The 13,267-nt window shown below is 66.0% G+C and overlaps 2 protein-coding genes across 2 annotated transcripts in view; both read right to left on the bottom strand.

Moving 5' to 3' along the window:
• Window positions 1–829: 829 nt before the first annotated feature.
• On the bottom strand, window positions 830–7,913 carry CHLRE_14g629400v5 (uncharacterized protein). Its single transcript, XM_043070352.1, has 8 exons — window positions 7,566–7,913; window positions 5,895–7,248; window positions 5,288–5,387; window positions 4,770–4,897; window positions 4,350–4,400; window positions 4,004–4,102; window positions 2,436–3,662; window positions 830–2,100 (listed from the first exon to the last, which is right to left on the bottom strand). Exons 1-8 carry the CDS (start codon window positions 7,625–7,627, stop codon window positions 1,939–1,941), a joined length of 3,183 nt encoding a protein of 1,060 aa, XP_042917025.1. The 5' UTR covers window positions 7,628–7,913; the 3' UTR covers window positions 830–1,938.
• Window positions 7,914–8,778: 865 nt separating this feature from the next.
• CHLRE_14g629300v5 (uncharacterized protein) overlaps window positions 8,779–13,267 on the bottom strand; it is a 7,005-nt gene continuing 2,516 nt past the window's right edge. The window contains exons 7-9 of the mRNA XM_043070351.1: window positions 12,792–12,959; window positions 11,795–12,561; window positions 8,779–11,124 (exon numbers count right to left, since the gene is read on the bottom strand). Coding sequence (XP_042917024.1) covers window positions 9,318–11,124; window positions 11,795–12,561; window positions 12,792–12,959 — 2,742 coding nt within the window. The 3' untranslated portion in view covers window positions 8,779–9,317. The remainder of the gene's footprint in view (window positions 11,125–11,794; window positions 12,562–12,791; window positions 12,960–13,267) is intronic.

Below are 13,267 nucleotides of genomic sequence, written 5' to 3'. Positions count from 1 at the left end.
CACGCATCACATATTCACAAATAGGCATCAAGACGACGCAACATCAAAACTTGGCCCCTGCGCACAGCTAACAGTACCGATCAATACCCGAATGTTGTCGTTGCCTGCACCGATGTTTGCATGCTTCTTAGGGGGGGGGCTGCTGGCTGCACCCCCCCCCCCCCTCCAGCGGGGGAAGAAAGGGAGTGAGGGACACCTCTCCCCCCTGCTCCCCCCTCCCATCCGATGCACCCTCACATATCAGCCCACGTAAGCCTGGCGCCAAAGCATGAATCTTAGGAAGCTTGGGGAGGGGGGTGCAGGGGGGAGACAAGACGGTGTATGAGATGCAGCAAAGCAGCGTGTGTGTGCGCTACGTCGCGCAATAAGCTGTGACCGCAGGACCTGCACTGGAACCTTCCGCACATGTGCTGCTGGGCGCCGGTAGGTGGCGCTGGTGTCTCCACGTTGGTTCTGTTGCAGTGTTGCCTGGCGCGTATTCCGGTGCCCGCCTCCGGCACCCACCCGCCAGAGTCCGCCAGCCCAGCCAGCGGCACATCCGACTGCCTCCGCACAGTTTGCCAGCGGCGGCCCATGTCAGCCTCAGCGCCCATCATCCGTTTTGGAGGTAACATGGTTTCTCTCCCGTGCTGCCTGCTAGCTCCGACAATCTGCTCTGGCATCGTGCGCGCCTGGGTGTTAGAGCATCATCGATAGCTGGACCTGCGTACGGCAGCCACGGCTGCGCACCCGAACCCAGCGCGTGCCGCGCGCCACGCTGCCGATCCAACAAAGCCTAATGCCACGCATGTTCTCTGCACATCCCAATTTCAGTGAAAGTATGTGTCATATGAATGCGACATTACAAGAAGGGACGGACCGATTAAGCAAGGGTGCCCAGCACCCAGGTCAGGATATATGTGTCAGATCCATCCACAGCGCGTACAAGTTTGCAACATCGATAGCCACAAGTGGTAGTGTGGTACCGAATACAGTTGGGTATCGCCAGGCGGGGGCGGGGGTGGCATGTGCGATGCGGTTGACACGGGTGCCGCATGCCATGTAGGCCCAGGGTCCGCGCCTGCTGCTGTGCGTGATTACGGCATGGGCTCGCAACATTTCCCTGTGCAGTGAAAGGCGCTGTGCCACACATTCACACAGCCACACTGCACGTCTGAGCCTTGTTTCAAAACGGGGTCCGGACCTACCACATGCAGGAATCCCCTCCCTCCGCGGCACCCCATCAACCCGCCCAGCACCAGCACCAGCACCTGCTGCCAGCACCGCCCAGCTAATAAGATGCCCATCTCACCACGTCCGAGGCTTTGGCTTTCAAATGCATCACATCCATGGTCCATCCCATCGCATGTGTTCCATGATTCTCACCCCAAAGTGAACCCACCATCGCACTATTGCACCTGCAATCCCCAAGTACGATGCCCCACAGCCCCAGCCTGCTCTCAGCGCCACGTTTGCGTAGTCCGTATGCATGCACTCCTTCAACCTGCCTCTGACTCTGTCCCATTGCACCGCATGCCCGATAGCAGCACCACACGTACCCGGTACCCCACCGCCCCGGCTCCCGCCCTGTTCCCACCCCAATACGGTAAGCAAATTTCGCCCCATCACCGCCCCGCTCTCAATTGCGCAAACACCCCAACCCACAACTCTCAAAGTCTCTCCTGGAACCTCGGCTGCCGGCATCGTCCACCTCGCAGCATGCGTGGGGCCCTCAAAAGTTCCATGCTGGCCCCGCAGTAATTCCACCCACAGTTTTATCAAGAGTCGCTGGACTCCCCCTAGCCGCCAGCCCGAAGCTTCTCCTGTGCTCCCAGCTGCGTGGACTTGCCCGCATCCCAGTTGGCATCCCTGGACGGGCCTGCCACCGCACATCGCCGCAGTTGCCGTACACAAAACACACAGGATCGCAGCTGCACAGGTACCGAGACGCTGCCCCCTTCAGCTCTCAAACTTGCGCGTTGCCTCCCGCTCTTTCTCCGCCTCTGCCTCCGCCTCCGCCTCTGCCTCCGCCTGCTCTTCCTCCTCCCCGGGTTGCTGGTGCTGCTTGTTGATGTGCATCTGTCGGAGCGCGTCGTGCTCGCCCTCGTGCTCGTGGCGCACCTGTTGGGTTGGGGTTGTGGGCGGTGTGGTGGTGGACGTGGCGTGGAAATGAGGTGGCAAGAATGCACGTCGTAAGTACGGATGCCCTACTACATAACACGCGCGGCCGAAAGGTTGGGGACCCGAAGTACCGGCACAACGTACGGACACGTCGTGCCCGACAAGCGAGTCATGACCCAAGAGCCTATGACGCGTGTGCTGCTGCTGGCGCCCTTTGTAGCAGCACACGCACGGCTCCCGCTAGCGACCAACCTGGGCAACGCAAGACAGACCAAGCCGGCCATGCGCACACACGTGCACACACATGCACACTGCACAGACGCGTACAAACGCACCTGCTCCAGGAAGTGTTGGTGGTGCTGCTCCGGCGTCTCCTCTTCCTCCTCCTCCTCCTCCTCCTCCTCCTCATCATCGTCGTCCTCCTCCTCCTCTTCCTCCTCCGCCTCTATAACCACCTCGACCCGACGCAACCCATCGTGGTCTGCCTCAACGTTAGCCTCCTCCCCGCCTTGTCCGGCCGCGCCATCCGCACCAGCCGCCTGCGCCTCCGCGGCGCTGTCGGCGGCGGCGCCGCCCCCCGCAGAACCTGCGGCGGCGGCGCCGCCGCCGCCGTCCGCACGCGGCCGGCCGCCACCGCGCGGACCCCTCGAAGATGCAACGGGAGATGTACGGCGCTGGTAGCCGTACGGCAGATCCTCAAGCTCTGGCGGCGGACCTAACCCCTCCAGATAGACGGTATCAACCAGGGGTGGCGTCGCCATGCGCGCCGCCGCCATGCGCGCCGCCGCCGCCGCCGCCGCCGTACCCAGGCCCGCCGCCACCGACGGTGACGGTTCGTCATCTTCTTCGCAGGGCTCTTCTCCCTGACCCAGATCAGGCCACCACACCCGCCGCTTTGCGGCGCTGGCACCGGCGGCGGCGCCGCCGCCAGACGGACTGGCGGCGGTGCCGCCGCCAGCGCCTGGCGGCAGCGCCGGTCCGAACACAGCTACGACATCTTCCAGCGCGGTAACAGAGCTGACACGCCGCAATGCGGGGCGCAGTGGCCCGGTGCGCTTGCCCGGCGTCGGCGTCTGCGCCGCCGCCGCCCCCGGCTCCGCCGCCGCCGGCTCCACCGCCGCCGCGCCCACCAGCGCCTCAGTGACCACCGACAGAATTTCGCTGTCGTTAATCGCGTCGGCACCAGCCATCCGAGCCGCCTTCGCGCCCTTTTTGCCCTTCTTCCTCCGGCCTGCATCGCCGGCATCCCCGTCCTCCTCATCCTCATCGTCGTGCCATCGACTGGCCTTCTTCCGGCCGCCGCCGCCGCTCTCACCTGTGGCGTCCGCGTCTGCGTCGCCGGCGGCTCTCCCATTGGCCTGGCGGCCCGCCGCCGCGCCGCCGCCACCGCCGCCACCATTTTCATCCTCTTCATCACTGCCGCCCATGTCGACTTCCTTGATGTCACCAGCCCTGGAGGCGCCGCCGCCGGCAGACGGGCCGGCGGCAGCGACGGCGCCGCCGCCGGCCTTGTCCTTGTCCTCGCCGACCACCGGGCCCCCAAATAAAGACAGCGCGCTGACCTGTGTGGGAACGATGTTGCACATAATGATGCACAAGCTTGTGTGCGCCTGTGTGTTGATAATGATGCCTGTCGTCGTGAAGGAGCAGGCGCATGTGATGGCGCACGCCGGCACACCGGCACCATGCAGGCGCCCCTTCCAAGCACACACACACACAGACACGCACTTTTGCACCCCCCCGGGGGCGCCCGCGCGTTTCGCGTCCCTTCAACTACGCACATACATACTTGCTGACTAAATGGCACGACCCAACACAGGGCGCGCGCGCGCAAGCACGCGTCCTGTTTCTTTCCCTGCAACAAGCACCCCTGCCCCTGCCCCGAACCTCCTGTCGGACGCACCTGTGTGTACAGCGGCGGCGCGGCCTCCCACTGCCGCGCCATGCGCCGGAGGTCGTCCGCGCCGTGGCCGTGCACGTTGCGGTCGGGCCGCGCGCACACCTGCAACAAAAATGATGACGCAGTTGCAGTTGTTCCAACACACCCGCATGGCAAGCACCATATTAATCATACAGATGCAGTTGATCCAACACACCCGCATCGCAAGCACCATACTAATGATACAGTTGCAGTTGTTCCAACATTTGACTCCCATATGCCAGCAGTCCATCCAGTGGTCTGTCGCGGGTCCAAATCCAGATGCAATCCAAAGCCCAATCCGCCATGATCCCCCTGTTCCCGGCCGTACCGCCGGGTCCGACTCCAGGGGCAGCAGCGTGTAGCATTCGAAGTTCGCGCGCTGCGGGCACGAGGGAGCGGGGGGAGGAGGAAGAGGTGGCGCAGGCAGGTGGGCAGGCGGTGCAGGGGCAGGTTTGTCCTCTGGCTGCTTATCGCCGCATCGCTCATACCGCCACAGCGCAACCGGCAGCGCACCGTGACTGACAGGCTGGGCGACACTTGACAGGCAGCCTGACACCGCACGCAGGCGGCCACGACGGACTGACAGGCGCACCCACAGGCAGCCTGACACATACACACACACACACACGCACGTACGCACACACACACACACATACACACACACACAAACACACACACACACACACACAAACACACGCACGCTGGGCACGCACGCACGCAGAGCACGCTGGGCACGCTGGGCACGCACCTGCCCCACCGCCATCAGTTCCCGCAGCTGCTCCGCCCGCAACACCGGCGCGTCCACCACCACGAAGCCGTGCCGCCGGTCCTCACACGACCGCGCCACCGCCTTGACCAGGTCGCGGAAGTAGGTGGCTACAGCAGCAGCAGCAGCAGCGAGGGAAGCGGCGCGGAGGGGCAGTGGTGGAGTGGGCGGTGGCGGTGGGGGGGGGGGGTGGCAGTGGAGCGTTGGCGGGCAGGCAGCGGGGCAGTGCGGGAGGGGCGGACTTGGGGAGTTGGGGTGATGGCGCAGTAGCAGGTTATGGCACGGGCATGCACACACCGCCCCGGTGGCTGCTGCCCATGCATGGGTGCACGTGGTGCCCGGCCAAATGCTTCTGCCCCCCGTCCACAGTCTTCAGTGCATCCAGAACCGCTGTTCCAAGCATCCTTGATACCCCCAAAAGCAAATCCCCATGACCCATGGGCCATAGGACACTCGTGACCCATAAGGATACCCAACGAGTACGGTTCAGTGGCTCTCACCCTCCATGTCGGGCTCATACACGTAGGCCAGCTCCGTCACCTTGCGCCGCTTCTTTCGCCCACTGGCCGCGTCCTCCTCCACCACCTCTCGCTCCTGGTCCTGTGGCGCGACGCAGCGACACACGACGTGCGGTTGTGTGCGGCGGGAAGCAATGATCAAGAAACAATGACGAGGAAACGGAAGACGGGGAAAGGCACGCAAGGCACGTGCAGGCATGTGCAGGCAGGTGGGGGGGCGTGGCGCTCTCGTGCTACCCGCACCCAGGGCCCCGTACGTGCTGGGGGCCCCCGTGCCCTCCTCGACTCCATCACTCCTCACTCCGCACTCCTCACTCCGCACCCAACGTGCGCCGGAACCACACCACCCCAGCCCGGCGCACAAGTGCACAACCACCACTAACTTCCACGTATCTCGCGCACAACCACCACTAATTACCTTCTTACCTTTCCGCCTCCAATCACCTCACAGAACACTCACCACCACCTCGTCAAGAGCACCCCACGCACCAGCCTACGCACCCGCCTCGCCACCCGCCTCCCCACCCGCCTCCCCAACCCGCCTCCCCACCTGCCGCCTCCCCACCCGCCTCCCCGCCCGCCTCCCCACCTGCATGTAGTAGTCGTCGATGCTGTGCACCCGCGGCGGCTCGCCGCCCGCCTCCACCTCAGCCTCGCGGATGCGCCGCGCCAACGCGCTCTTGCCGCTGCCCGGCAGCCCCCGCAGCACCAGCAGCAGCTGACGCGGCCGGCTGGCGCGGTGCGGCGGCCGCAGCAGCCGCGTGATGTCCATGACCACAGGATCCACGGACACAGCCGGCGGCGCAGCGCCGCCAGCTGCAACGGCGGCGGCGGCGGCGGCGGCGGCGGCTCCGCCGCCGGCCGGCGCCGCCGCCTGCGGCGGCTGGAGGCCGGGCCCTGCCGGGCCCAGCCCCGGCCCGGGGCCGTGGGGCAGCGGCATTGCCATTCCGGGGCGCGGCGGCGGCATGCCTTGGCCGGGGCCAAAGCCTGGGCCGCCCATCGGGCCGCCCATGCCGCCGCCGTGCATCATGCCGGGGTGGTGGTGCGGGTGGTGCTGCATGCCCATGCCGCCCATGCCCATGCCCATCCCCATGCCCATTGGGCCGCCCATCGGGCCGCCCATGCCCATGCCCATTCCACCCATGCCCATGGGACCGCCCATTCCGCCCATCGCGCCTCCCATGCCCATCGGGCCAGCCATGCCCATGCCCATTGGGCCTGCCATGCCCATGGGGCCGATCATATGCCCACCGCCGCCGCCGCCCATGCCGAAGTGGGGCCCCTGCAATGCAGGCATATGGCCGCCGCCGCCGCCGCCGAAGTGACCCGGGTACTGCTGTTGTTGCTGCTGCTGCTGCTGCTGCTGTTGTTGCATGTTGTTAGCCTTTTGATTAGCGCTCTGTTGTTGCTGTTGTTGCTGTTGCTGCTGTTGCTGTTGGATGCCGGCACTGCCTGCAGGCGCGGCCGGCTGCTGTGCACCGCTGCCATTGCCAGCAGGCGGCAGAGGTGCCTGGCCGCCGCCGCCGCCGTAAGGATCGGGCGGCAGCGGCGGCGCCGCCTCTGCTGGCGTGGGCGGCAGAGGCGGCGGAGCCTCGTCCGGCGGTAAAGGCGGCGGCGCCCCCGACTGCAGATGCTGCTGCTGTTGTTGTTGCTGCTGCCACTGGTGCTGGTCCTGCTGCTGTTGTTGCTGCTGCTGCTGGTGGTGCTGTTGCTGCTGCTGTGCTTGATGGTACTGGTGCTGTTGCGCATGTTGCTGTTCATAAGCGTACCTCTGGGCCTGATCTTGCGCGGCAAACTGGTTGAAGGGCTGTTGCGGGTGGCCGTACCATCCGCCTTGCTGCGGGCCCGGGAAGCCAGGGTGGCCTGGGAACCCGTGCTGGGGGCCTGGGAACTGCTGCCCTAGACCCGGCGGCCCCTGGTACCCGTTCGCACCGGGATGGAACCTGCGACGTAAATTGACAATCCGTGCGTGGTCAGGGAAGAAAGCAAAGCCACCAGAGAAGCACGGGTGACTGGCTGTCCACAAGTGAGATGGCGCCAGCCAAGGATCTGGACTCGCCACGACTGAGCCCATGCTGGACACTAAGGATAGCGTACGCAGGCGCACAAGTCAGAAGTTGCTGCAGTGTCTGGTATCGCCGCTAGCGACCGACGACGCACGCAATCCGTATCATGAATGTGATTTCAATTGCTTTGGTTTCTGGCGGCTCAATCTTCCATATGACCTGCAAGTACCGTTTGATTGCGTTGAACTGCTTACCCATTCACAGCGCCTTGGTGAAAGTTTCCAGGAGGTCCGCCCCAGCCGTTTTGGTTGAACATAAGCCCTTGCGCAGCCTAAATGCACGTAAAGTCTGCCTCAGAACGCGAGGTGGTATCCTTGCTGCACGCCGCGCATTTTTTCCTCAGGTACTCCGTCGCCCGGCGCGCTCTTCGCGCAGGCTGCCTCTACAGCCCTCAGCAAACTCGGTTGTTTAAGTTGTACAACAGAAGTGAATGCTCGTCTTCTCAAGTTTAGCGCTGCAGGCTGCTTGTCCCACAATTCCACACGTTGGAGAAGAAGCAAGTCGCTGGGCTGCTATGCGCGCACGCTTTTATGTAAAGTACCAATCACATGAAAACAAGTGAAGGCCATTCTCCATGACACTGTCCAGTTGGAGCATTGGACTCACCATGGACACGCCGTACACGCTCCCCGACGTCAATTAAGAGGCGAGCAGCGGTTCAACGTACGGTCCACACAAGTGCATTTGACCGGTCCCCGCAAGGTGCCTTGTGCAGGCGGGCGGCAAATGGGCGGCGTGGTGCGCCGTGGGGGCAGAGACCCGGAGAGCATGCAAGGGAGGCCGACGTGCGGCGTGCGATGGGGCAGGGTATAGGGCAGGTTTGCGCGGTTTTGCGGACTTGTGCGGAGCTACGCAGTGTGCAGCGTATGCCCAGAGTCACAGACCCCAGCATTCACCAAGTAAGTAGCGAGGTCAAGGCATGAGCGCGCGACTGGTCGAACACGGGAGTACCGTAACTTAACCGATGAGTCGCTGGCTTGCGGGCGGGCTGGTAGCTTGCTGGCGCGCGTTCCTTGCGCTCCGGGCGGCGGGCACCCGGCCATGCGATAGCACCAGATACACGCACCGCAACGTATCGCGCGTCTGAAGCAGAGTCGCAGGCTCGCAGCGCACCTGCATGCAGGCGACGTGGCAGGGGTGTCGGGGTGCTGCCGCCAGGGGCTAGGGCAGGTCCGCGAGGGAGCCGGGAGGTCCGCATGGTCAGTTTCCCGCTGACCAGGGCCGTGCGATGTTTCGAAACTGGATTGAGCTCATCGCACCTGCGGTGCTTGCTTGCCTGCTCCGGTCGGCAGGTGAGGTCACTGAGTGTGGCTGGTGCAGCCCATGGCTGCTGCAATGACAGAGTAGTCTCAATACTGGGGCGATGCGCCGGATTGACCAGGCAGCGTACACGGGATGCCAACATACGGTAATCGACAGTTACAGGCGCTGTGCGAATGAACGCTGCCCGCTGCTCGCAACCCAGCGTACAAAGCAGCGTTGCACACGGAGCCTTGCCCCCACAATCAAGCAAGCAAACCCCAAACGCCGTGGCGCTGCTGCGCCGTAGGTGTCACCCGTCCGGAGGCCCAGCAGGCCACCACTCGACAACACCGTATCATCACTGTCCCTGCGCCCTGTCAGACGGATTGTTGCCATCTAGTGTCCGTTGCATATGACTGCAGACATGAACGCGGGCACGGCACCACCCGTGCAAACCATGAAAGGAAAACTCGTTCATGCGTATGGAGATGTGCAGGTCCCAGCATGTAATCCCCGCTGCCTCATTCATTTGCTGATGCAATAATACCATACACACATCATCCGCTGTAACGCTGCGCTCTAGCCGTTCCAGCTCTAGCCGTTCCAACCACTGCCAGGGAACAGTGCACAGCAGCCATCAGACACGCGCCCAAGGGCGGATGCTGGGCACCGGCCGGCCGCGTGCGTGTGCGCCCTGCGGGCCCCTAATCCCGCGCGCCGCCACGCCCTCCACCGCGACCACCACCCCGGCCTCCGCGGCCGCCGCGGCCACCACCACGGCCACCGCCGCGGCCACCACCCCGGCCGCCGCCGCGGCCACCAAAGCCGCCGCGGCCGCCACCCCGGCCGCCACCAAAGCCGCCGCGACCACCGCCCCGGCCACCACCCCGGCCGCCTCCCCGGCCGCCGAAGCCTCCCCGGCCGCGGCCAGGCGGCCCCCGGCCGCGGCCACGGCTGCCACCCCGGCCGCGCTCTCCACGCTCCCCTCGCTCTGCACTGCCTGGACCGGACTTGCTGTCACTCCGCCACCCCTCCGTCGCCGCCTTCTGGAACATATTCTTGCCGCCACGCAGCAGCGCGCCTCGCCGGCCCCCGCCCTCACCGTCCTCGCCGTCGCCCTCCTCGCCGTCGTGGCGGCTGCGCACCTTCTTCGTACGGCCCTTGTCGTACTCCTGATCCCAGCCATCGTACAGACGGCCGCCGGTCGGAACGCGGCGGCGCGGCCCCGCCAGATCGCGGTTCAGCCGCGCGGCCTGCCGCCGCAGCTCGCCGTCCTCGCCCTCACCGTCCCAGCCCGCACCGTCCTCCCCAGCGCCGCGCGCCTGCGCCGCCGCGCGGCCGGCCGCTGCGCCGCCGCCGCCCGTGAGCCACGCCAGCGCGTCATGCCCTGTGAGCTCCTCCGTCACGCGCGCGGCCTTGCCGGCCGGCGGCCGCTGTTGCACGGGCTTGGCGTGGGCCGGCGGCGCTGGCTCGTCGCTCGTCGGCGCTGCCACGGCCGCTGCTGCCGCGGCGGCGGCCGCCGCCGCCTTGCGCGTCTGCACCTGCGCCGCTGCTTGCTTTGCAGACCCGGCCGCCGCGCCCTCATCCGCCTCCATTGCGCCGGCATCAGCGGCAGGCTTGCGCTGCTTCTTAGGCTTGGGGTCGTCCTCCTGGGCAGCCGCAGCCTCCGCTGCTTGCCGCCGGCCCGGCGCCGCTGCCCGCTCCTCCATTTGCTCCTCCTGATGCGGCTTGAGGCGCTGCGCCGTTTCCCGCTTGTCCTTCCGGCGCGCTTCCCGCGCCTGCTCTTGCTCCCCATCTGCTGTCTCCACCGCCACCTCCGCTGCCGCCGCCGCTGCAGCAGCTCGCCGTTTCCGCTTCAAGCCGACCAGCCCGTCGCCGTCCGCACCAGCAGCCGCCTGACCTCCCTCCACAGCGACAGCCGCCTCCGCCGCCTCTCGCCGCCTCCGCCGCCCCTTGATCGATCCTTCCCCTTCCCCATCCCCAGGCACCGCCTCCTCAGCCCCCGCCTCCGCCGCGCGGTTGGCTGCCGCCGCCGCCACGACGGCCCCCAACCGCTCCACCAGCATGGCGCCCAACCGCTTCACCTTCTTCTTACTAATGCCGCCCATGCCCGCCAGCGCATCGGCGGCGTTTTGCCGCGTCAAGCCCATTGCCTCCGACGCAAGCCGGCGCCCTGCCGTCGACGGTGCCGCCTCCTCTCCACTGTCGCTTCCGTCTGATTCTGCCGCCGCCCGCTTCGCGTTCAGCATCCGGCGTAGCAAGCGCCCGTTGATGAGGTGGTGGCCGTGGCCGTTGGCCGCCGCCGCCGCAGGCGGCGGCGCCGACACATGCCGCAGCTGACCCGCCCGAGCGAACCAAACGCTGCTCTTCTGCGCCAGACCTAATGACGTGGCGCGCAGCACCCGCAGCAGCTGCTGTTGGTCGCCGTGGAGCAAGTTAGATCCGGATCTGGCCGTATGGGTGCTGCCGCCGTCAGAATCGACTCGCCCTGACGCAGACGCGTGTGACTCGCTGCGAAGGGAGAAATGGGAGCACACCGGGTGGGCGGTAGGCTGCGTGAGTGGGTACAGTGTAGGTGGGCGGGGGCGGGGCAGTGTACGGCGCAAGGAGTGGGTAGTTTGGGCGTGCAAAGCGTCTGTCGGCGGGTCAGATAACGGGGTTTCTGAGGCCCCTTAAGGCATATCAATCACCATGATCAGTGCCCAGTGCGTTTCATCAATCCCGCTTTGCCTTGTGATGCATGAGTTCACGGAGCGCGTCGTGCATGTAAGCGTAATGGTGAGCTGGGCGTATGTGGGTCAGATAACGGGGTTTCTGAGGCCCCTTAAGGCATATCAATCACTGTGTTCAGTGCCCAGTGCGTTTCATCAACCCCACACCGCAGCCATGCACATACGAGCGGTTGCCAAAGCCCGTGCTCATGCACACGCGAACCGCATGCCCATGCCCATGCAAGCAGCAGCTATGACAGCAGCTGTAAGAGAAGGGTCAGATAACGGGGTTTCTGAGGCCCCTAAAGGCATATCAATCACCATGATCAGTGCCCAGTGCGTTTCATCAATCCCTTCGGCGACCACCGTGCGAATGCCAGCGTGCATGCATGTTAAGCCTGACCAATCTGCACAAACGCGCTTTTGTGCGAGAGCTGTCCAACCACCGTTAAGCAGCTAATCAGGCTCACCTGCGTCGTCGAGAGGCCGCCTGCTCCGCCTCCTCATCGCTGGACCCAATGTCCGCCCGCCCTCGCGCGTGCCCGTTCGCCGTGGCCGGGCCGGCAACCTCTTCCGACCCGGCCCCAACCTCCTCGCGTTGCTGCCGCTTCGCCTCCAGCTTCCGCTTACTCGTCCCCGCCGCGGCGCCGGGTGCCTCTGTGCCGTCCGAGGCCGCATGCCCGTTCACGACAGCTGCCGTACCGTTCGCGACGGCTGCCGTACCGTTCGCGGCGCCGGCGGCGGCCGCTGCTGCTGCTGCCGCCGCCTGCGCCTTGGACGCGGGACCAGCGGCCTTACCCGCAAGTTGCCGCTGCTCCTCAAGGTTCGCAAGCATCAGCGCAAGCGGTGTCGGCCCCGCCACCGCCGCCGCCGCCTCCTGCTTTGCGCGCTTCGCCGGCCGCTCGCCAGCCCCCGCCACCACCGCCTCCGCGCTGCCCGCCGCCGCGCCCGCCTTCGCCGCGCGCAGCGCGGCCGCCGCCGCCTCCTGCACCGCCGCCTGCTTGGCCGCTGCCTCGGCTCCTCCCTCTCCTGCTGCTCCGGGCGCGACGCGCGGGTGCCGCCGGATGTAGAAGAGGATGTAAGCGCGCTGGTCGAGCACCGTCCGCTCGCCGACGGCGGCTACGCGGTGGTCGTCGCACACGTGCCACAGCCCGTTGGCCGCCTTGACGTAGCAGATGTAGTGGCCGCTGTTGACGCTGTAGCCGTGGTGCACCAGCACGCCGTACAGGTCGTACATCTGCGCATGTGAGCAATGCACGTGTAAGCGCGCGTGTGTGTGTATGCGTTGAGCGTGTGTGGGGCGATGAATAAGGGTGTGTCGCCACGAGCAGCATTAGTAGCAAGTAGCAGCTTCCGTCCCATCCCATACCATCCCACTAGCCCAGCCGCTGGGCTACCGGGGCCTGCCCCCCAACCTCTCCCCCTCCCGTCCCCAGCGTTCTGCCGCCCCCGCCTTCTGCAGCTCACCAGCGCCGGTCCCTTGGTGGCGCTCATGTAGGGCCGCAGGTTGAGCTCGGTGCCGAAGGCCACGTGCTTGTTGATCTTGGCGCCAAAGCCGCCGTACTCGAAGCGCTTCAGGTGCACGGTCAGCACGTTGGGCGCGTCCTCAATGCTGATACGCTTGGTGGCGCGGACCTGTGCGGGTTTGGTGTGTTCTCTTGGTGTGCGTATGGTGGCGAGTGTGCGAGAGAAGGAAAAGGACTTCCATGAAAGCGACGCTGATTGGAGCGCACGGGACGCGAAGACGCAGCCCAGGACAAGCATAACGCTCTCCTATCTCCCGTCCCCTCCAGCGACCCCCCCCCATGCTCCACTTCGCTCGCCCCTCCCCTTCGCCCGCCCCTCCCCTTCGCTCGCCCTTCCCCTTCACTCGCCCCTCCCCTTCGCTCGCCCCTCCCCTTCGCTCGCCCCTCCCCTCCCCTCCCCTCCCCTCCCCTCCCCTC

Source organism: Chlamydomonas reinhardtii, chromosome 14 (genome assembly GCF_000002595.2).
Source record: "Chlamydomonas reinhardtii strain CC-503 cw92 mt+ chromosome 14, whole genome shotgun sequence".
Taxonomy (NCBI): Eukaryota; Viridiplantae; Chlorophyta; class Chlorophyceae; order Chlamydomonadales; family Chlamydomonadaceae; genus Chlamydomonas; species Chlamydomonas reinhardtii.
Note: the sequence above shows the minus strand (reverse complement) of the source record. Positions and strands in the feature narration are given on the sequence as shown.

Excerpts from the sequence above, each read along its gene's own strand:
- CHLRE_14g629400v5 (XM_043070352.1), bottom strand. The coding sequence starts at position 7,627 with ATGTTCAACCAAAACGGCTGGGGCGGACCTCCTGGAAACTTTCACCAA. Across the intron at positions 7,249-7,565 it reads CACCAAGGCGCTGTGAATGG|GTTCCATCCCGGTGCGAACG; the intron begins GTAAGCAGTTCA and ends TTTACGTCGCAG. Across the intron at positions 3,663-4,003 it reads CGCCGCCGCTGTACACACAG|GTCAGCGCGCTGTCTTTATT; the intron begins GTGCGTCCGACA and ends GTTCCCACACAG.